The following is a 23,020-nucleotide window of genomic DNA, read 5'->3' as shown; positions in this document are numbered from 1 at the left end:
GTTCGGCTTCCAGTATAAAAGGGCAGAGGGAGCGTGGAGGAAGGAGAGAGACATCGCAGCATTTGAGTGCTTATTGTGCTCTTGGTTGGGTTGTCATAATGATTTCTGAGTTAATAAGTTGATTAATAATTAGTTAAGTGATTGGGAAGGTAGGGTGGAGGATACCCATACGTTTTCTCTTGTTTAATGGTTAGTTAGGGAGTGAGGAAGTTATGTTGTTTAAACACTTTTGACCTGATTCAGCATGTGCATGGACCCTGCAATCGTGAACACATTTAGATTTACTCATCAGTAGAGGTCTAAACATTTCATCCATTGTTATTAAGGATGTAGCACTATCTGATCACTTCAACTAATTTTACTTCCAAGACTTTTGCGCAAGTTTTGAAGGAATTAGGAATTGAGCATCGAGTTTCTAGTCCTTACCATCCGGAATCACAGGGAGCCCTGGAAAGATTCCATCAAACCCTTAAAACTATGATTCGTGCATACTGCTTGCAGACAGGAAAGGACTGGGTGGAGGGGCTGCCTTTATTGGTGTTTGCGGCCAGAGAAGCAGTTCAGGAGTCCCTGGGATTTAGTCCCGCGGAATTGGTTTTCAGGCACACCGTTAGGGGTCCATTAAAACTGCTGTATGAACATTTGTTGACGAAAAATCTATCCTCTGTATCTCTCTTGGATTATGTGAGTTCCTTTAGAGAGCGACTTCATAAAAGCGTGTGAAGTAGCTAAGGCTCATCTATCTGTCGCTCAGGGAAAATGAAGCAGCAGTTTGATAAAAAGAGTGTGAAAAGGAATTTGCAAGTTGTGTGATTTTGTTCTTGTGCTTTTGCCTGTATCTGGTGCTCCTTTACAAGCAAAATTTTCAGGGCCATTTGTCATTGAGCAAAAGCTCAGTGAGACTGATTACGTTATTCAAACCCCTGATCGTCGACGTAAAACTAGAGTTTGTCATGTGAACATGCTGAAGACTTATGTGGAGAGAGAGTCGAAAATTGCTCCGTCTGTAGATGCTCCATTAGTTTTTCCTGTAGTCACTGCAACTACTTCTTGTGCTGAAAAATGATGGTGAGGCTCAAATGTCCACCCTCATTTGAATAATTCTAGCATTTTGGGTGCCTTACGCAGTTATCTTGTACATCTATCTGAAAAACAGTATGAGGATGTGTATAATTTGATCCAGTCTTTTCAATCTCTGTTTTCTGATGTACCTAGCAGAACGTCGGTATTATGTCATGATATTGAGGTGGGAAGTGTATCCCCTGTGAAGCAGCATCCTTATAGGGTGAATCCGAAAAGCGTGAGATTATGAAGGCCGAGATAGAATATCTGTTAAAACATGGATTAGCTGTACCAAGTCAGAGTCCATGGAGCTCTCCATGTTTGCTAGTTCCCAAATCAGACTCCACATATCCTTTTTATACGGACTATCGGAAGGTTAATGGTCTTTCCAAACCTGACTCCTTCCCTTTGCCTCGTATCGAGGATTGTATTGATCAGGTGGGTGCAGATTATTTACCCGATTGTCCGACGCTTCACTGACTGTAAACCTCGCAAAATGTGAATTTGCGAAGGCAGAGGTAACCTATTTGGGAAAGAAAGTGGGTCATGGAAGTGTAAGACCTATAGAAGCGAAGGTTTCTGCGATAATGGATTATTCGGCTCCTTCTAACAAACGAGAGTTGAGACGTTTTCTTGGAATGTGTGGGTATTACAGAAATTTCTGTCAATTTCTCTAGTGTTGTAACCACACTGACTGATTTACTCAGTGATAAAAGGAAATTTATATGGTCTACTGAGTGTGAGCGTGCTTTTTTGTCCGCTAAAGATCTTCTGTGTCATGCTCCCATTCTTAAAGCTCCATACTTTCATTGTCCTTTCAAATTGCATGTGGATGCGAGTTCAGTTGGAGCAGGAGCTGTATTGCTACAAGAGGACAATATGGGTATTGATTATCCCGTGTGTTATTTTTCTAAAAAATTCACAAAGTGCCAAAGTAATTACAGCACAATTGAGAAAGAAGCTCTGGCGATGCTAGCGCTCCAGCACTTTGAAGTTTATGTGGGAGGTAGTAGTGTGCCCATTATAGTATTTACCGACCATAACCCTCTAATATTCCTATCCCGTATGCGTAATGCCAACCAACGATTGATGCGATGGGCTTTAATTGTACAAGAGTACAATTTGGATATTAGGCATCAGAAAGGCATTGATAACGTGGTTGTGGATGCACTGTCTAGGGTAGTGGGCGAGGAACCATAAAGGTTTAATAAGGGGAATATAGGGAAAAGTTTATTGGTGGGGGTGTTACGTCTAAAGACGTATTTATCTATTATTGATATAAAGAATGTTGTTGGTGTTTGTACTCCTGCCCTCGTTCTCTCCCGTTCTCTCTCTTTTTGTGTGTTTGTGCTTAATAGGCTAATGATGATCATCTGCGCTCATCCACCTGTGTGCGCTGTCCACGCCCTAATTGGTGCGTGTTCGGCGGCTTCCAGTATAAAAGGGCAGAGGGAGCGTGGAGGAAGGAGAGAGACATCGCAGCATTTGAGTGCTTATTGTGCTCTTGGTTGGGTTGTCATAATGATTTCTGAGTTAATAAGTTGATTAATAATTAGTTAAGTGATTGGGAAGGTAGGGTGGAGGATACCCATACGTTTTCTCTTGTTTAATGGTTAGTTAGGGAGTGAGGGAAGTTATGTTGTTTTGTTTATTTTCTTTAATGTATAGGTAATTTAATATTTTTCCCTTTCTTAGGTAGAGGTATTGTTTTGATTTTCCTTTGTTTGGGCCCTCCTCCCGAGGTAATGTTTCTTTGATTGTATTCTTTCCTGTTTTTGAATTCTTTGATGGAGTTAAAAATTAAAAGGCACCCAAGCCATTTTCAAATTGAAATTTGTGGTTGTTTGTGATTTTTGGGCCTGGAGAGCGGGAGATCCTCAAGGTCTCTCCACATATTTATTGTTTGTCGTTCCCTCACCCCTAGACGAGAAAGGGGAGGACGTAACAAAGTCAAATAATGAGAAAGAACCAAATTGCCTATCACAGCTATGCTGATGATACCCAGATTTACTTAGCCTTATCACCAAATGACTATAGCCCCATTGACTCCCTCTGACAATTCATTGATGAAATTATCAGTTGGATGTGCCAGAACTTTCTTCAGTTAAACAAGGAGAAAACTGAAGTCATTGCATTTGGAAACAAAGATGAAGTTCTCAAGGTGAATGCATACCTTGACTCTAGGGGTCAAACAACTAAAAATCAAGTCAAAAATCTTGTGGTGATTCTGGAGACAGACCTTAGTTTTAGTAGTCATGTCAAAGCAGTAACTAAATCAGCATACTATCATCTCAAAAACATTGCAAGAATTAGATGTTTTGTTTCCAGTCAAGACTTGGAGAAACTTGTTCATGCCTTTATCACCAGCAGGGTGGATTATTGTAATAGTCTCCTCACCGGCCTTCCAAAGAAGACCATTAGACAGCTGCAGCTCATCCAGAACGCTGCTGCCAGGATTCTGACTAGAACCAGAAAATCTGAGCATATCACACCAGTCCTCAGGTCCTTACATTGGCTTCCAGTTACATTTAGGATTGATTTTAAAGTACTTTTACTCGTTTATAAATCACTCAATGGCATAGGACCTAAATACATTGCAGATATGCTCACTGAATATAAACCTAACAGACCACTCAGATCATTAGGATCGAGTCAGTTAGAAATACCAAGGGTTCACACAAAACAAGGGGAGTCCGCTTTTAGCTATTATATCGCCCGCAGTTGGAACCAGCTTCCAGAAGAGATCAGATGTGCTAAAACATTAGCCACATTTAAATCCAGACTCAAAACTCATCTGTTTAGCTGTGCATTTGTCAAATGAGCACTGTGCTACGTCCGAACTGATTGCATGTATAATCATTTTCTATTCTTAACTGTTTTAAATTCTTTTAAAATCGATTTTTATATCATTTTGTTTTTATTGTTGTGATTATTATAATTTTTTTTTTATTTCTTGTTTTTATTGTTGTGATTATTATTTTTAATGACTATTTCACGTCCTTTTATGTAAAGCACTTTGAATTACCACTGTGTATGAAATGTGCTATATAAATAAACTTGCCTTGCCTTGCCTAATAAAAGCCTGCAAATGGATCCTCACATCTCACGTCTTACGTCTTGTTTGCCCCGTTACAGAATACTCGGACACCCAAGGATACAGCAGCTTTTCTAAAGAACCCTGGCCAGGTATGGACCCATTCGACCAGCTGCTCGATCTGCGACAAGGGGGTTCATCTATTGAAGAGTACGTCACTCAATTCTGTGAGCTAGCTTATAGGATACCATTTGATGAGGTCGTATTAAAAGACATTTTCCATTTCGGATTAAGTGAGCCCATTAAGTCATGTGTACCTGAGGGGAAGTTTAATTGTAGTTTAACAGATTTTATGGACTATGCTTTGCTGTGTGCTGGCTCTTTGTTTACTGTGGGTGTTGCGGATGAGGATCGCGACACCGCATCTATGACTGAAATAGTGGCTGCACCAGAGTGCACTCACAAAATGGCAGCCACAGCAACCTGTCACATTATTACTGCCATTCATGAGTCAAGCCAAGTCACAGTTGATCTTCATGAGTCAAGCCAAGTCACCGTTGATCGTCATGAGTCTGGTCACGTCTCAGCTGATCGTCACGTCTCAGCTGTTTATCCAGAGTCTCGTCACGTCTCAGCTGATCATCCAAAGTCTTGTCACGTCCTGTCTGCCACACCCAGAGATGCAAGGTCAGTTCTTTACTATCCTAGTCTGGTATCCAGTGTGAGGGATGCACTGCTGGTGTCTACACGCGCAGCTGGCATCCCCGAACCCACTCACTCTAGCCCTCCTGTTCCTGAACTGATTCCCCTGTCTGAAGTGCTTCCCATGATGGGGATCGCTTTTTAGTGTGTTTGGGCTGCATACACCACCACAGAACTCCCAGAAGTGGCGGTGTCCACTATGATGTCTCTAGAGGTGGCGACTGACGCTGCAGAACCTCCTGAGGTAGTGGCGCTTCGCTGCTGTGCTCCCCAAGGCGATAGTGCCTGCTGTAGTTTCTCCAGAGGTGGCGGTACATGCTGCAGAACCTCCCAAAGCGGCGGTGCTCACTTCAGCTCCATCAACGCACTTTCAGCCTGTCGTGTTGCGGTCAAAGAGACCGTTACTGAACTCTTCCTGTGTCCTGAGTTTACCACTGTAGAACCTCCAGAAGTGGCGGCAACTGCTGCAGAACCTCCAGAGGTGTCAGTGGTATCCACTTATCAATCCTCGTCACGATCCTCGATCACACAGCTGATTCCTATCACAGGCTCTACTTAAGCCATGGACTTCCTCAGTCAGATCGCCGAGTATTGTTCTGCATTTAGCACTCTCCAAGTGTTAGCTGCCTTACCGAGCCATTCCGTGTTCATGTTTAGCTCAGTGTATTGTTCTGCGTTTATCACTCACCTAGAGACTGCTTTACTGAGTCTAGTCTCCTGTTCATGTTAGTCTTGTCATCTCGTGTTGCCTTGTTTCCTGTTCCCTGACTCCTGCCTGTGTATATTAGATTACCCCTCTTGTCTAAACCCTTTGGGATATTGTTCGCCGATCTACGAGCCACATATGCCCTCGGAATTCTCTTGTGTCTTGTCGTCAACATATCTGTTTGCCACTGTTTGAACTACACCTTTTATGACCACGTCTCTGTCTAATAAAAGCCTGCAAATGGATCCGCACGTCTCACGTCTTGTTTGCCCTGTTACAGGATGACACTGCCTCTTTCTTTAATGGGAAGAATAAATGTGATTAAGATTAACATTTTGCCAAAATTTTTACGTTTTCAATTAATACTTCTTCCTCCTCCCCCTTCATTTTTTCTAAGAATAAGAAAGCTTCTCTCTAATTTTATTTGGAGTAATAGGAAGCCACGACTGAGACTTTCTTTACTATATCTGCCCTATGAAAGGGGAGGTGCTCCAACTACCAAATTTATTTTGATACTATTGGGCTGCTCAGTTGAGGGCTGCAATGTTCTGGTTCTCTAGTGAAGCCAATTTGCAATGATTACAGGCTGAAAAGTTAGCTGCAAAAGGCTTGACACTTGACAGCTTTTATATTCAGCACCCCTTAACTCTTTCCCCGCCATTGACGAGATATCTCGTCAATTAAGAGACAACGCTTCCCCACCATTGACGAGTTTTTACGGCAATCCGTGTTCTAGGTGTATTACGGTAAGGAAAGCCCTAGCGCATGTCCTGAATGAGTTACGGGACTTCCGGGTCTTTAGGGTGAGAATAGAAGACGATCGGCATAAATAGAAGGATTAGAGAAAATGTAGATCATATATAGATCATATAGCCTATGTAGATCATGTTTTGACCATTTTGAATCTGATCGGGATGAAGTAGTCAGTGATTTACAGACATTTACAGACACAGAAACATCTGTAGTTGTAACCTATTCGTCGATCTGAATAGGGGTGTGTGTGTGTGTGGGCACAATCTATCTATAGATCGATCTATATATCTATCTATCTGCATGTGTGTATGTATGTATGTGTGTGTGAGTGAGTGTGAGTGTGTGTGTGGTGTGTGTGTGTGCGTGCACGGTATATGTATGCAGCCTGTGTGTGTGTGTGTATAATCATATGTATGTATATGTTTGTGTGTGTGTGTGTGTGTGTGTGTGTGTGTGTCTGTTTGTTCTGTTTATTGAATGCAATTTAAATTATTCATATAATTATTTACAGGTGAAAGAATATGACATCTGAATGTATTTTGCTTGAAAATGCACTACTTTGATAAAAATGCATTTTTCTCAGTTTTTTGTCCAAAATGTTGTATTTTTGATTAAACCTATCTGCATTCAAATGGTGATAAAACATGAACACATGAAGATAGAATAAAATAGTTTTATAGAGATAATAATAGTTTTAGCTTGGTTCTTTATTTTGATATATAATATGTTCTTATATTCATAGCAGAAAATATTCTGAGGGCCGTCAAATTTAGGTGAAAATCATCAAAAATGCTGGCAGTGGCTGGCAACTTTTTAAAAAAGCGCTGGCGGGGAAAGAGTTAAAGAATAATCTGGTACGAAGCCCATAAATATTTTGGAGACCTCCCAGTGTTATCTTGCTTTTCTCCAATCTGGGGCAATGATCACTTCAGCTCAGCTAAAAATGATATGGGGTTCAAATTGTGGATGAATAAAGTCATGGTTAGATTGATAGAGGATTTGTATGAAGATAATATTTTAATCTTGCAACAAAGTTTCACATACCTCAGAAACACTTTTAAGTATCTGAAACTGCAAAGTTTTATTTTTTCATGTTTAAAGAATTCTGTGCAACTCCCCCAGTGTCAATATTGGAAACACTCACACTGCAAGACTGCTACATTAGAGGGCAGATTACCCAGCTATATAACATACTAAGAGAAAAACATAAAGAAAGCTCTGAAAATAAAAGACAAGCATGGATACATGATGTAAATATGGATATTTCATTAGATAACTGGAATACTATTTGTTTAAATGCACAAACACAAACTATGAACACTCGATTGAGACTCTTACAATATAACTGGGTAATTAGAATTTATATAACCCCTGTCAGATTAAATAAATTTAACCCTAATATCCCGGATCTTTGTTTTAAATGAAAAATAAGCTTCAAGGTACATTTTTCCATTGTGTGTGGGAATGTGAGGAGGTGCAGAAGTTTTGGGTTGGGGTGACTAAATATGTTTCTCAATTTACTTCCTCTTCAATTCCTTTATGTCCTGTATTGTGTGTACTGAGTATGTATGTGGACAATTGCTCTTTGTCTACTAAAGAAAGAAAGCTGGTGGATTTGTATCTATTATTGCCCTGTTTTGGGAAAATACCAAGTGCCCTTCCCTTGGTCTATGGATGAAAGACAATATCATGTTTGTCTCTTGAAAAGCTTACATATGTAATAAAAACGAAACCTTTGGAATTTTTTTAGATTTGGGAGGTGTTTTTGGACTTTGCTAAAAATGGAGATATAGAAGAATCGTTAGACGTGTGAAGTTATGGAATGTAAGAAGGGTGTATTTGTTTTTTAAAATCCTGCCTGGGGTATGTTCTGGGGAAGGGTGTTGTGTTTTTGAAAACTTTGTAAAAACTCAATAAAGATATGTTATACATAAAAGCATGTGAAGGTCAGGATAGTTTACAGAATATACTTTAAAAAAAAACATAATCATGTCCAAATTATACTTTATTGGTCACATTAATAAGGGTATGAGATTATTACACATTAATATGCACAGCAATGTACTTTTCATGCCAATGAAGGCAAGATGTTATGTAAAGTAACCCACCAATCTCCAAAATGACAAAAAAAAAAAAAAAAAATTGTGTTCCATTGTGTGACTGAATTGTCAATATTTTCAGTTACTTAAAAAGTCAGTGAACGCAGAACAATACAGTGGAGATCAAAATTAGAGAACAATTTATAAATACTTTATTTTTACTGAAATATTGATAATCTTCATCGCTCAAAATTTGAAGGAATATTAGCTGTAAGTATATCACTGTTCCACTAACATGTTTGACAAAATAACCAATGCATTTCAACAAAAACCTTCATTTTGTGGAAAACACAGTGATCAAAATTAGAGAACAGTAACCACTGTAGCACGAAAGAAGATTTCAACTAAAATTTTGGAGGGTTACAGCTGTCGGAAATTAGTAGGAAGTGTAGAGGTCCTCGCTTTGAATGACTTCAGCATATCTGATGGCTGCAGGACATCACTACACTGCAAAAAATGGCTTATCTTACTTAGTATTTTTGTCTTGTTTCTAGTCAAAATATCAGAAAATTCTTAAATCAAGATACTTTTACCAGATAAGCAAAATTACATAAGATATTTAGTCTTGTTTCCAGGAGGGAAAAAAAACTAAATTAAGTGCATTTTGCTTAAAACAAGTAAAATTATCTGCCAGTGGGGTAAGTAAAATACTCTTTAAGCAAAATGTACTTAATTTAGTCTTTTGCCCCTGGAAACAAGACTAAATATTTTGTCATTTTGCTTATCTAGGAAAAGATTTTGATCTTGATTTTTTTTTTGTTGATATTTTAATTAGAAACAAGACAAAAATACTAAGTAAGATAAGCCATTTTTTGCAGTGTAGTCTCTCACACCGTTCTGGTGTGATGTTGGTTCACTCTTCTTCCAGTCTCTTCTCTGTAGTGGGTTTCTTAGCTATAACTTTTTCGCCAAGGATTTTCCAGAGATTTTTAATCTGGTTTAGATCAGGACTCTGGGCTGGACATTTCATTATTTCAATGTTCTTAGCTTCAAGGAACTGCTTTACCTGTTTTGCTGTGACAGGGGCATTGTCTTGCACAAAATTAGCAGGCTAATTGGGAGATGATTGCAGGGAAGGATCAGCATGTTGCTGAAGGAGGTTCTGATAAACATTTGCATTCACTCTGCCATGTAGCTGTATAAGAGGCCCAACACTTGCTGCAGAAAACATCCCCCAAAACATGACACGTCCTCCTCCACCTTTCACTTACTTCTTAACACACTTGGGCTTCAGTCTTTCCCCAGTTTGATGGCGAACAAAATGTTTGCCATTTGACCCAAATAAATTACACTTGCTCTCATCACTAAGTGAACTTTGGACCAGTTCTCCTTTCTCCACACAACATGCCCTTCAGCAAAATTGAGCCTAACTTTCTGATTCGTTTTGCTGATGAGAAGCTTCGTCACTGCAGAGTGGGCTTTCAGTCCAACTTTTCTTAAACTCGCTGAGATAGATCCTTACCCTTTTCAGCACTGAACTGATTCCCCATTGAGAGTGTCCATATTACACTGCCTTCTCTTGCATTTGTCTTACGTGCATGAACAGCCTTTTTGGGGGACTTGAATGAATTAGTGTCACTGTAAAGCTGCAATATTCTAGAAATCACAGATTTGGAACAACCAACTTCTCTTGTAATGGCTGAAAGGGCAAACCCTTTGGCCTTCATCTGGACTGCCTCCTGTCACAGGATTTCAATCACATTAGAGCAGCCTGCCATCTAGCAACCTTAGTGAAAATTAGAGGAATGCTGCCAGTTAAATAGGGTTTGTCATATAATTAAGGAAATTAGCACCATCTGTAAGTGTTCTCTAATTTTGATCAGTTATTTTTTTAAATATCTCATTTAAGTTTTTTTTTATACTGTGCTTTATAATACAATTAATTTATAAAATATGATTTAAACTGTCATTCTACTCCTGTTAGTGTAACTTCAAGTTAAGCAGTGAAGAAGTGACTAAGCAGTAGGGTTGGGAATCGAAAATCGATTCCGATTCCAGAATAGGATACTTAAGGTCAGGAATCGGATACTTGTCAAATTAAAATTTCGATTCCGCCTATCAATTCCTATGCGCTTTTTTAAAAATTAATCTGTGAAGACCGGTGTGACCTAACGATCACCCAGGACCTTGCTCGCTAATCTAAGCGCTCCAAAGTTTCGCTACATTTGCGATCAGAAGCCAAAAAAGCTAAGTATAATATCTGTGATAGCTAAACATGTTGCAAGAGAGGTGTCACCACCATCATGACATTAATTTAATAGATCGTTAAAGATTGCGAACATGATTCAAACACCAACGTGATTCTATTCCTAAATTAAAATGATTCATCTGTTTCATTCCTCAACCTTTGACGTGTGCAATCACAATGTTGTGATCACTTGGTTCGTCCGTGCAGCGTACAATTACACCAGTGTGATTTGAGCATTTAAATCTGCGTTCGCGCTGCCGCTGCCCTAAAGAGAGCAGCTGTCATGAATGAAACAGATTCACAGTCTTTTCAACCACACATTATTTCTGTGTTAAAACATTCAAATCACAGAAGCACTGTTATAAAATTTTATAGTTCAGATATAAACTCTGATATGTACGGTAGCGATTAAAATAGAGTAAATCTCCTTTGGAAAGTAATTTGACACTTCAAATGAATATTTATCGATTACATTGTTATGCCAGTAGGTAGCGAAAAGGGTCTGTTAAAATGTCTTTGAAACATACAAGAGATTCGTTCAAGGACGCTGATTCATCCAGTAATGAAAGTACATCTTGAGTGAGTCATTCATAAATTACATGTGATTTTGTTTAGTTGTCTAATATTTTTTTCTTCAGAATCATGGGAGAACCACAACTTCCATTGGTGGGAAAAAATTTTTTTTATCCGGAATCATGCAGTTCTATTTTGAACACAAACAGCTCTTAAAGAGTCCAGTTTTTATGTAGCCTGTTGTTTTTGTTCATGGTATTCAGCTCCAATAAATGGTTTGCAAAAAAGAGACACAGGATAAATGTTTGATATCATTATTTAATCACATTGGAATCGAAACTGGGAATCGAAAAGAGGCGGAATCGGAATCGGAATCAATAAAATTCAAACGATACCCAACCCTACTAAGCAGTGACCTTGAAATTTAGGAAATTGTAGGTTGTTCTTTCATTTTGATCTCCAATGTATATATCAGTCACACTCATTAAGTAAGACTTACTGAAATAATGTTGTGAACTGAATAAAAAAAATCCAGCTCGAAAGAACAGTACATTCACTAATTAAAAGACGGATAGCAATAACTGAACATGGCAAATATAGGACAGATGACATGACTTAAATCTAACTGAATGACTTCAAAAGACTTGAATTATAGTTCATATAAGATGTGTATGTTCTGTTTATGCAGTATAATATACAGAAAGGAATTATTTATGAATTAAGGAATTAACTTGTGAATGAAAGTGACATAAATGTCACAAAATAATAAAATAGTTCCCCAACATAGTACAAATGAATGGCATCGTTTTGGTGATTATTTCATTTTATGGGGTTACAACTTCATGGAGGTGCAAAATCATCATGCAGACACTCTTGTCCATAAGCCAGACTTTTGCTGGTTGTATTACAGTCTGAACCTCCATGATTTCAGCCTGCTACATAGACTACAATCCCTAATTCTGTGATCTCAGCCTTTAATTTTCATGCCAGTCTCCAAGGAGAAGGGGTTGCTTTACATTTTAATATCTTTTTACAAAAACATTGACTTATGCAGTAAATTAGAATAACAGTTAGACTGTTTTGATACTACAGAGAGAAACTGCACCTTAGCTATGCTAGCTATGCTTGAAACAATCAAATAATTGAACTGAATCTGTATAATGCTGATATATCATCTTCTGCAGAGCTGCTGTACAGTTTAAACAGAAGTTGTGATGCTGCTGAATTTCTGTTTACTACTGTAAAGCTGAAGCAATCTGTATTGTATAAAGCACTGTATAAATAAATCTGACTCACCTTGTTACTGTTTTATCATGCAGCTCAAAGTATTATGGGTTGAATCTCTCTAATCTACTTTTGATAAGTCACATAGTTTAACTGATGATTTATTACCAACACCAAACCCAGGATAGAGCGGCTGAGTGAATGTGGTCTGGACTGCGTGGATGAGGTTCATTGTGTCAGAGACGCTGTAGAAGGACAAAGTTCCTGCACTCTCATCCACATACACTCCTGTTCTACAACTGGACACTACTGACAGATCAGTCACTATGTTATTGTGCCAGAATGAGTATCTCGAGGGAGAGCAGGACAAACTCCAGGACTGATCATTATGTCCAAACAAACACTCTTTGCCTCCCTTTCTGCTGATGCTCTTATATGACACTGATATATCTACACCAAATATCCCACTCCACTCAATCTCCCAGTAACAGCGTCCACACACACTCTCTCTACACAACACTTGCTGAATATATCTATCAAATCTGTCTGGATGATCAGGACTTAGCAGGACATTGCGAGCACCAGTAATCACTCTGTTCTTCTTCGACAGACGCAAATGTTTATTCACTGTGTTTGGATCCAGAGTGAGGTGATAGGAATCTGATGGAGATACAACAAATGACAATCATGAATTATGAATCTGTTGGATCTTTTAATGTATTTGAAGTCTTCATAGTGTGTTCAAAGTACTAGCAGTGTCTCAGTATGGCTCACCAGATATCCTGTTCAAATAATCATTAACATAATCAAATCTAAAACTGTTATGTTTTCTTTCACCTTCTACAGGAAGAACATGAACATCAATGTTGCATCATGACATTGATACTATGGGAATGCTTCTAGGTGAGCTCATGTCGGAAGCATGTGCAAAAACATGCTAATTCTGTTGGCCAAATGTGCGGTCAGGTGAGGCTATAAATGTGTCACTGAGACCATAAATAGGCACTTAAACAAATGTCAACAGCTCCTTTCTCTTCAAAAAGAATTATAAGAAGTGTGTTCTGCCACATCCTCACTTCTTAATGAAAGATGACAAGCAATCTTTGTGTTATGTGTTTAAGAGCAGAGCATGCTCGATCAGCTGTCGAGGTATTTGATAGTTAGTTCGGGAAATCTGCTGGGCCACAGAATTACTCCTCCATACCACAAGGTGTCTGCTCCCCTGGAAAAGGTTGGACACTCCCTTCTCAATGAGTCACAAATAAAAATTAGTTCAGGAGTTCCAGTGCGCTGTTTCAGGGCAACAGAATATTTACTCCCTCCCCCTTATAACCTTACAGAAAAGTTAGAGAATTCCTTTTGGCCTTCAACATACTCACTTCAATGACATGCTTCCCACCCTCGTGAAGCAGAATTTTCCTTTCCTGATTCAAGAATTGTGTTCTCGTTTGGCAAAAGGGGTCATGGAACATGTTCCTCTTCCCTCAAGAGAATTAGGTTTTTATGGCTGCTACTTTCTGATTCCAAATAAGGACAGGGAGTTGTTTGTGATCATAGATCTGCAGGCCCTGAACCATACTCTGGGGACCTACAGGTTCAGATTGCTAAAGCTCAAACTCATTGCATCTCAAATTCAATCTAAGGATTGTTTTGTTACAGTAGATTTATAGGATGCATATTTTCATGTAGAAATTCCATCACAACACAGTAAGTTTCTCAGGTTTGTTTTCAGGGACAAAGCTTTCCAGTATTCTGTTCTCCCTTTCGGCCTGGCCTTGTCACCCTGCACTTTAATGAAGTGCATGCCACATTGGCTTCATTTTGACTCCAGGACATTCTTGTAGTACTCAGTTAAATTGATGACTGGATCATATTAGTCCTATCGCAGAAGTTAGCGGTTCGCCATCAGAATATTGTTCTCACACATCTAAAGTGCTTAGAATTAAGACTACACAACAAAAAGAATGTCTCTGAGTCAGAGAACAACTTTTCTTGGGGTGATGTGGGACATCATGCTTGGGTCTAGTCCATATTTACTATAGGTTCCACCCACTGTGTGGCCACTGTCGGGGATCGCACGTCCACATTGATGAATCTTCTGTGTGAATGGAACATTCCCTGTGATAAAGCATTCCCTATCATCTCATTTTCTGTGTGATGCCAGATGGCTAAGGCCTATGTGCAGAATGCAAGTTCCTTCCTGGGATCTTTCTGTAGTCCTGGAAGGTTTATTACAGGCTCTGCTGGAGCCCTTGAAGTCAGCCTCACAGTATTTTCTGATTCTTAAGGTGGCTCTGTTACTGGATTTGACTTTGCTTAAAAGTCAACAAGAACAACATTGAACAAAAGAAGATTTGCAGACTCTCTCAGTTCTTTCTGCTTAGATTTTGCCCTTGTACTGGTCAAAGTTATAATGCATAATGCACTCAAGGCCTGATTACGCACATGCAGATTCTCACACAAATGCATTCCCATAGCATCAAACTGGGTTACATACATAACCTGAGATGCCTTTCTGCTTATTGTCTTAGTGACTTACATTGTAGGAAGTCATTCCTGGTCCTGAGAACAATGTTGGTAAAAGTGACTGTGGAAATCAACACATACAAAAAAGTGTTATTGATTTGTCAGTATAAAATGCTCTCTGCATCCATTCCCAATACAGTTCTAATATGATGTTCTACAAAACATTAAATGATGGAGGGCTAATTTCTGAGAGCAGAGAATCTCCAGGATTTTACCTTTGTCAGAGATCTTTTTAAACTCCTCTTTGCAGAAATCCTCTAATTTTTCTCTCAGCTTAAGGACAGATTCTCTCATGCCATCAAAAGAGAAGACAGAATTGAAGGGATTGTCAGTTACGTCTGTAGATTCAGGAGGTGCTGAGAGAGACTGGAAACTCTACAGAAAACAAAGGAAAAAAAATCATCACATCCACACTTCAGTTAATTTCCTGCACTACCACTAAAGGTTTGTTGACTTCCTTGGCCATGTGTCATGCTTGCCACATGATACACCACAGCCACTACAGCTCTGTATGTGTGATGCATCGTTTTATTTCATTTTTCTTGTTTCAATATATTTCCAAATGAGTTATAACTATATTCTGAAATGTCTAATATTCAGATTCTCATTTATGTGCAAGACAATGCATTTGGTTGTTTACACCTTTATAATGATCATGTTAGTTGATCTATAATGGGCAATGGGTGCCGCCGTGTTAGTTTGCGCTGATTGAGCTGCCGGATTTACAACACACAAATTCATCCTCTCCTCCTAAAAAACATGAAAGTATTTGGTTTTGGCAGAATTGATCTGCAATTCTGCTGCTGGCTAAGAATGAATAGCTTTCCTACTGTATACAGTACTAGCAGTAGCTTAGCATGTAGTGTTACGGACAAAGTTTGTAGTCTTTATTTTAATGGTATTGGTATTTCTTTTTTTAAATTTACTGTTGTATTGATTTGGTTCGTTCTCTTTCCCCGAGGTTGAGCTCCACCCCTGCACACCTGCGGCTTGTTTGGCAAACGACGCCCTGGGCCGAATATAAGGTGGAAGTTGCGGTTGTGTTGGCGGCTCTCCCCGCTTCAGCGCGTGTACCGCCACAGTCACTACTACGCTCTTTGAGCATGACCCACACTCGTTGAGAAGCTCCTTTCGTCTAGTCAGCGTTGATGATGAGTGCAGCCAGTGAGCTTCGTGCGCGTTTTGTGGTCAAGTCTGCCGCTGAGAAGCGGTGCTTATTCTGTGTTTGGTCTGTGTGTGTGTGTTGATCTATGTTTTGTTTGTTTTAGTTGATTTAATTCCTTATTATATTTGTTGCCGGCTGATTGAATGTGACTCGTGAGCTGTTTGACCATTAATAAATGGTGAAATTGATGTTTTGCCTCTCGTGTCCTTTCTATGTTACTTAACCCCTTCCTCAACGAGCATTTCATAAATGGGGTTCGTAACAGTAGCAAGATTTATTTTTTTTTATTTTTTTTTGACAGATATTGCGATTTGATTTGTGATTCTAATTTGTAAAGTCAAGCTTCAGCTCAATAAAAGTGTGCAGCTGTCATGAATCCGGTCCATGGACTTCCATTCGCTCGCCACCAGAGGTCACTCCTCCATCACATTGACTCTCACATTGCACAGACTGTTTCACATTAACCCCGGACTACATTTATAAGGGTATTACTAATTTTACAGACTTTACTTAATTACTGAATTTCACAGGAAAGATTTGTTTATTTTTTGTAAATAAAGAACTGTATTTAGTCAATGATTAAAGTTTTACATACTGTAGGTTACATAGACTGATTTATTCATTTTTAAGTATTAAGTTTCAAGTATTTAAGTATTAAGTTTTAAGAACAAGTGGAAAATGTGCTGAATGTTTCATTTCATCCAAGTGAAATTAGCAAAGCAGTTTGACTGAATTTACATTTGTTTTAAAAGCTGAGCCAGGCGCGAGTTGACACAGGTTGCGCATGTGCGTCAAGACTTGTCCATATTGCCAGATGCGCTATAGAGACTTGCGGTGGGGAGTATGTATGTGTGGCAAGTGTAAATGGCTCGTCCATGAGACACGGGATACGTGCCGCGTGAGGCAGAGAAGCATTCAGAGACACAGGCTGTGTGTGTGGTCTAGCGAACATGCATTATAAACTTATTTCAAATTAGAATCGGTTGGGGAGATAAAATCTGTAAGATAACATTCGTGTACTAATAAAAATATCTAAAAATGTATCTTTTATTCTCCAGTACTGAGGCAAGGCAAGGCAAGTTTATTTATATAGCACATTTCATACACAGTGGTAATTCAAAGTGCTTTACATAAAAGGAAGTGAAAGAGTCATTAATAATAACAAGGAATTAAAAATAATAATAATCACAACAATAAAAACAAAGTGATTTAAAAATTGATTGAAAAATAATTTGAAACATTTAAGAATAGAAAATGATTATACGTAGTGCAATCAGTTCGGACATAGAACAGTGCTCATTCAACAAATGCACAGTTAAACAGATGAGTTTTGAGTCTGGATTTAAATGTGGCTAATGTTTTAGCACATCTGATCTCTTCTGGAAGTTGGTTCCAACTGCGGGCGGCAAAATAGCTAAAAGCGGACTTCCCTTATCAGAGAGCAGAACTGATAAGGGAGCTCTTGATACGTGACACAGCTCTTGCAAATAACCTTTTTTTGTTCGGTGTCTGTCATTTCGAAGCCAAAGTAATCTCATATTACACAAGTTTTTCTTTAGTATTAATTTGCCTGACTATCGATCTGACCCAGTAGTATAACCCAACTCTCTCTTCGCTTTCTGTTTGTTTTTGGGGGTTTTTAATGGTGGGTGTTTATGCAGTTGGCTAGAGCACTGCTGATTGGGGAGAATGGAGGTGCGTTCACTCAGTTGGTTAGTAAGACTGCCACTGAAGGCTTTCAGTCATGTATTTGAGTCATATCACGTCCACATCGCAGGCTTTGCAATTAGCAAATCGCAACGTCTCAAATCACGATTGCGATTCGTAGCATTGGGTTCAAGTCCACCTAAGTTGTGTCCGAGTTGAGTCCGAGTCTTTAACCAATCAAGTCCGAGTCCAAAATGGGCCGAGTAGGACTGAAGTTCGAGTCCAAAAGGTCTGAGTCGAGTCCAATGAAACTGTTTGTCAGTATCTTAACCTTGTTTTAATCTTTACAACTAGAAGACAATGTCAATTTAAATGTAACAAAAGAAAAACTGTATTGCATCTTGCCATTTTGATTTCACATCATCTCATAATTTGTGTTCTGCTCAGCAAACTTAAAGTGACAGAAATTATGGCTGACTTCATTTATGTATTGAGACATAGTTCAGAGTCAGCTGTAAGGACCTTTGAAATAACGGAAATCATTTGGCAAAGTGGTATGGACATGTAATGCGGTTAAGAACTGCCTTGCACACCTTTGAATGTTCATCAACCAATCAGATTCAAGCACTTAATAGCCCCATAGTATAATGGTAGTTTATTGTATGAATCTATGTTTTCAAACTGATAAATATTTTGGTAGGGCTTTTTCTTGCCTGCCTATATAGATGAGCCACACCTGCATATAATTATATTTACCACAGTAAAAAGCAATAATTAGTAATAATTATTATATACATAAAATAAGATTTTTTTTTTCCCACTGTGTGGACATGGGCTTCAGGGTTAAACGCTAAGGATTTTTATTTTTTCCACAAAAAGAAAGAAAAACATTTACTGTTTTTGACCCGCAAAGATGTTCGCAAACAGTCTTTTTCCTTAAAACTAGAAGCTGCCACAAGTTTTTCAAATAGGTCTATATAGTAATATATAGAAATATCCTACTACAGACATTTAATCGGGGGTTAAATTGGGGGCACTGTGGTTTCATTCGGTTTTTGAGGGGTGCACATTTGTATGCAAAGCCTACAAAATCTTGCATCAGTTAGCAAACTGTAAAATATAACTGTCACGGTTGCGTACTGTGAGGAGCAAGGAGCAAGGAACGTGGAGACGAGGGATAATCTCAAATAACAGTCTTTAATAAACATCCAAGGGGAAACACAGGGAGGCAGGAGACATGTAGCACCACTAGACGTTTAACATCGGACAAGGGAACATAGGGCAAACAACACTTTAATTACAGGACTAAACAAGCATAATTGACAGTACACACCTGAACCAAATGACTAATCAACAAGAGAGAGAAACTGGGTCATGGGAGCAAATGGTGACAGAAAACAACAAAACAGGAACACCACTCTAACATTACCTCCCCTCCCGGAAGGAGGGGGGGTGGGCACCAACCAATGGTTCAATTACCTCCCCTTCCCGAGCGGTACCGGTTCTGGGAACCATAGCGGAGCAGGCAGTTCAGGGGGCCATGGCCGAACAGGCAGTTTAGGGGGCCATGGCGGAACAGGCAGTTTAGGGGCCATGGTGAAACAGGTAGTTCGGGGGCCATGGCGGAGCGGGTAGTTCAGGGTGCCATGGCGGAATGGCCTCCGTGGCCGTGGTCCCTACGGCCGGAGACGTATAGCCCCACAAAAACTTTCTTGGGGAACACTCCGGATCCCCTGGCTGGAACTGGTTCTGGGCTGGGCTCAGAAGTCCACTCTGGGCTGCATTCGGGAACAGAAGCCCTCTCTGGGCTAAACTCAGGAACAGAAGCCTACTCTGGGCCTGACATGGGAACAGGAGCCCTCCCTGGGCTTGACTCGGGATCTGAGGCCCTCCCTGGGCCAGACATGGAAACAACAGCCCTCTCTGGGTTGGACGTGGGGACAGGAGCTCTGCCTGAGCTTGACTCGGGATTTGAGGCCCTCCCTGGGCCAAACGTGGGAACAACAGCCCTCTCTGGGCTGGACGTGGAAACAGGAGCCCTCCCTGGGCTTGACTTGGGATTTGAGGCCCTCCCTGGGCCAAACGTGGGAACAACAGCCCTCTCTGGGCTGGACATGGGGACAGGAGGCCTCCCTGGGCTTGATGTGGAAACAGGAGCCCTCCCTGGGCTTGACTTGGGATCTGAGGTCCTCCCTTGGCCAAAGGTGGGAACAACAGCCCTCTCTGGGGTGGACATGGAAACAGGAGGCCTCCCTGGGCTTGACTTGGGATTTGAAGCCCTCCCTGGGCCAAATGTGGGAACAACAGCCCCCTCTGGACTGGACATGGAAACAGGAGCCCTCTCTGGGCTAGACTCGGGATCTGAGACCCTCTCTGGGCCAGACGGGGGAACAGGAGACGAAGAAGGGCTGGACGGGACCAGCGGAGGCAAAGGATTTTTTTGAGTGGAAAAGCGCTGCTGGGTCCGACTTTTTTGGGTGTCATGTTTTGTGTGAACACATGGTTTTGTTTATATGTGCCATGTGCTCCTCTATCCATTGTCTTAACCCTGCTTTTCTTGTTACCTGTATTGGTTGATTTGCTCCACCTGCTCCCATTTTTTACCCTTGTGTTCTCAGTCCTGAGCTAGTTTATTGTGGATGGTTTTCTGATAGGTGTTGCTATGTATGGTCTCGTCATGCCATGCGAGTTCCAGTCCTGCCACTGCCTGTTTGCACTGTATTTTTCCCCATGGGTGTAATTTTTGTATTTGTTTATTTTTGAACATGCATTTAATTTTTCATGTGTTAAATTCATACCAAGACTCTGACACATATATTAATGACACATGTGCCACATGTACAGTAGGTAGTCAACCAGAATGCCTATTACCGCCGCGATAATGCCGCAGCGGCAAATACAAATTACTCCGATGTGAAAGTCGTTCGCGAAATCACCACCAGGTGCCGCAAAGGGACGGTTGACATGCTGGGGTTTTTTTGTCCTTCACCCACCCGCTCCCGCTATTCCCTCTTTGTTCACCCGCTGTCCGCTTAATTAGAATAATTTCTTCCTGACCCGACCGTTCTCACTAAATTTAGATCTCGTTTCCAGAATCTCACATTTAAATTTCCGCTACTGAAAGAATACAAGCGTAGCCTGCACAAAATTGTATTTGTTATTTTATTCGTCTTGTCATTCGTTTAATATTTACAACACAATAGGAAAAAGTGTCGCAGAAAGAGAAAAAAAGTTTGTACAAAAAAAGTTAAAAATAGCCTTTTATTAATCTTGTCAAAATACTAAATTCGTTTGACATTTTTCCGTTAACATGGTAGGAAAAGTGTCGCAGAGAAAATAAATAAATAGGACATCTGTCATTTAAAATGATAGGTTAAACAAAACCGAGTTGATCAAGGACAGATCCACACTTTGCTCCACACTTACTCCCCATATCTCCTCACTGGACGCGCCTTTAGAGAGAAATGCTTCTTCATGGATTACATAGGCTAATGAAAGACTTTTTAATTTTCGATTTGAATTATTTCGTTGTAAAGTAGTATTTTATAGCATTCTATAAATATATTTATGATGTCAGTGAGGCAAGTATTTGCTGAGTTTCGGTTCAATATTTGTGAAGTGTTCCTGCTCAAGATCAAGAGCTTGTTTGTTTTCTTTATTTTAAAAAGCAACACATTTTTTTAATATTGTGAGTGCACACAAATAAAACTATTTGCGGCTTCTAATGATGTAAAATTACAGCGCATTTTAATTTTCCATTCTTAAGAAAAACAAAACACAAGTGATCTCGCTACCGCCTCCATGTCCTTCAAAGCGCACTTCAGCTTCCACCTTTAGCACAAACGATTTTATATTTATCACACATTTATCTGACATTTTTAAATGTATATTGTGAAATGCATAACGTTTTTTTTATGTCCCATATCTTGTTTATTTGAGAAGGCTAAACTGATCAAACATATGCTCAACTCACTGTCTGGCACTGGCCGCATAGTATTTAAAAAGATAATAAATAGATAATAAAAACTTGAAATTAACAAACATAAAATGTTCCAATCATGTTTCTAAATTAACTTAATAAAGAAACGAAACGAAATATAATCACTTTGCCATTAAAAACCAAAACTGAACTTTTTTTTAATGGCTGCAACAGCAACTGTGTAAAGGAGAAGAGAGAGAGAGAAAGTTTGTCACGGGAGTCGGGTAGCAAGCGGCATTTTATAGACCTGCTCCAACACACCGGTCTGTAATTATCAAGCACTGAACACCTTGGATTCACCTTGGTTTCACATGGGCTAAAGGGGTACAGAGTGGGCATGGGCTCAAAATAGGCATTTTATCTGGGGCCCACATGGGTGAACCCATGAACAACTTTCTCACGAGATCCCATCCCCCACGACATCAAACTACCGCGAGATGCAGCCCTGCCTCGAGCTGCAAGCAGGGTGGATCCCGCGAAAATTCATTCAGCATTTCCCATCCCCCACGCGGCACGCACTGCGTCGCGCCGACGCCATTACTGCTCACTGACTTGTCACGTTTCATTTAATCTGTTCGTAAACAATGACGTGTGCAAACAGAGAGCGTTCAGTGCGTTGGCGTCCAGGTGCGGGTTAACAAATTAAACATTGATTTAATGTTATACACAGTAATTGTTATGGTTACATATACATAAACTTAATTTTTTGAGGTGCATTATGCCTTTATTATTATGAAGTGAAATTAATGACTAACCATTCTCTTGCTTTGCGGACACAAAACCAAAGTTAATTCATCCAGTTGTGGTCAGCAGGATCACTGGCACGGAAAAACTTGAAATAAGATCTTTATCAGAAATGTGTGTGTATTCTGCAGCTGAAAACACACTGCTTAATGTTACACATTATAATTATTTTTATTTTAGATAGAACATGTCTATATTATGTTAAGCAAAAAAAAAACAAAAAGAAATAGCCTCCAGCAGTGTGACTGAATTTTCATTTGTGTAATTCCAGTTGAAGGTTGGGGTTTGGGAGAGTTGAGCTCCGAAGTAGGGGCTGCAAAGTAGATCTTATCTGCATTAACGCAGTAACTGCGGGACCGACCAGATTTCTTGCGCCGCGGGAATAACGCGGTAGCGGTCGGTAACATGTATTTTGTTTGCGGGGTCTGTGCGCAGTGATGCTCAGAGCAGGCTACCGATGGTGATATACGGCCCTCAGACAGAACAGGAATGTTGTCGATCAGTGACAGCAGAATAAGGATGGAGCAAAGTGTGGATGATGCGTTTTGTTTATATTTTGCTTAACCTATAATTTTAAATGACAGATGTCCTATTTATTTATTTTTCTCTGCGACACTTTTCCTACTGTATTAACAGAAAAATGTCAAATGAATTTATAGTATTTTGACAAGACGAATA

General features: G+C 39.8%; 1 protein-coding gene across 1 annotated transcript in view; it reads right to left on the bottom strand.

The window, feature by feature from the left end:
• Positions 1–7,706: 7,706 nt before the first annotated feature.
• LOC131538700 (tripartite motif-containing protein 16-like) overlaps positions 7,707–23,020 on the bottom strand; it is a 30,984-nt gene continuing 15,670 nt past the window's right edge. Inside the window, exons 4-6 of the mRNA XM_058772737.1 lie at positions 15,023–15,182; positions 14,821–14,868; positions 7,707–12,941 (exon numbers count right to left, since the gene is read on the bottom strand). Coding sequence (XP_058628720.1) covers positions 12,403–12,941; positions 14,821–14,868; positions 15,023–15,182 — 747 coding nt within the window. The 3' untranslated portion in view covers positions 7,707–12,402. The remainder of the gene's footprint in view (positions 12,942–14,820; positions 14,869–15,022; positions 15,183–23,020) is intronic.

The sequence above is a fragment of the Onychostoma macrolepis genome, chromosome 04, assembly GCF_012432095.1.
Source record: "Onychostoma macrolepis isolate SWU-2019 chromosome 04, ASM1243209v1, whole genome shotgun sequence".
NCBI classification, from domain to species: Eukaryota; Metazoa; Chordata; class Actinopteri; order Cypriniformes; family Cyprinidae; genus Onychostoma; species Onychostoma macrolepis.
The sequence above is the reverse complement of the archived record's forward strand: the minus strand, read 5'-3'. Positions and strand labels throughout refer to the sequence as shown.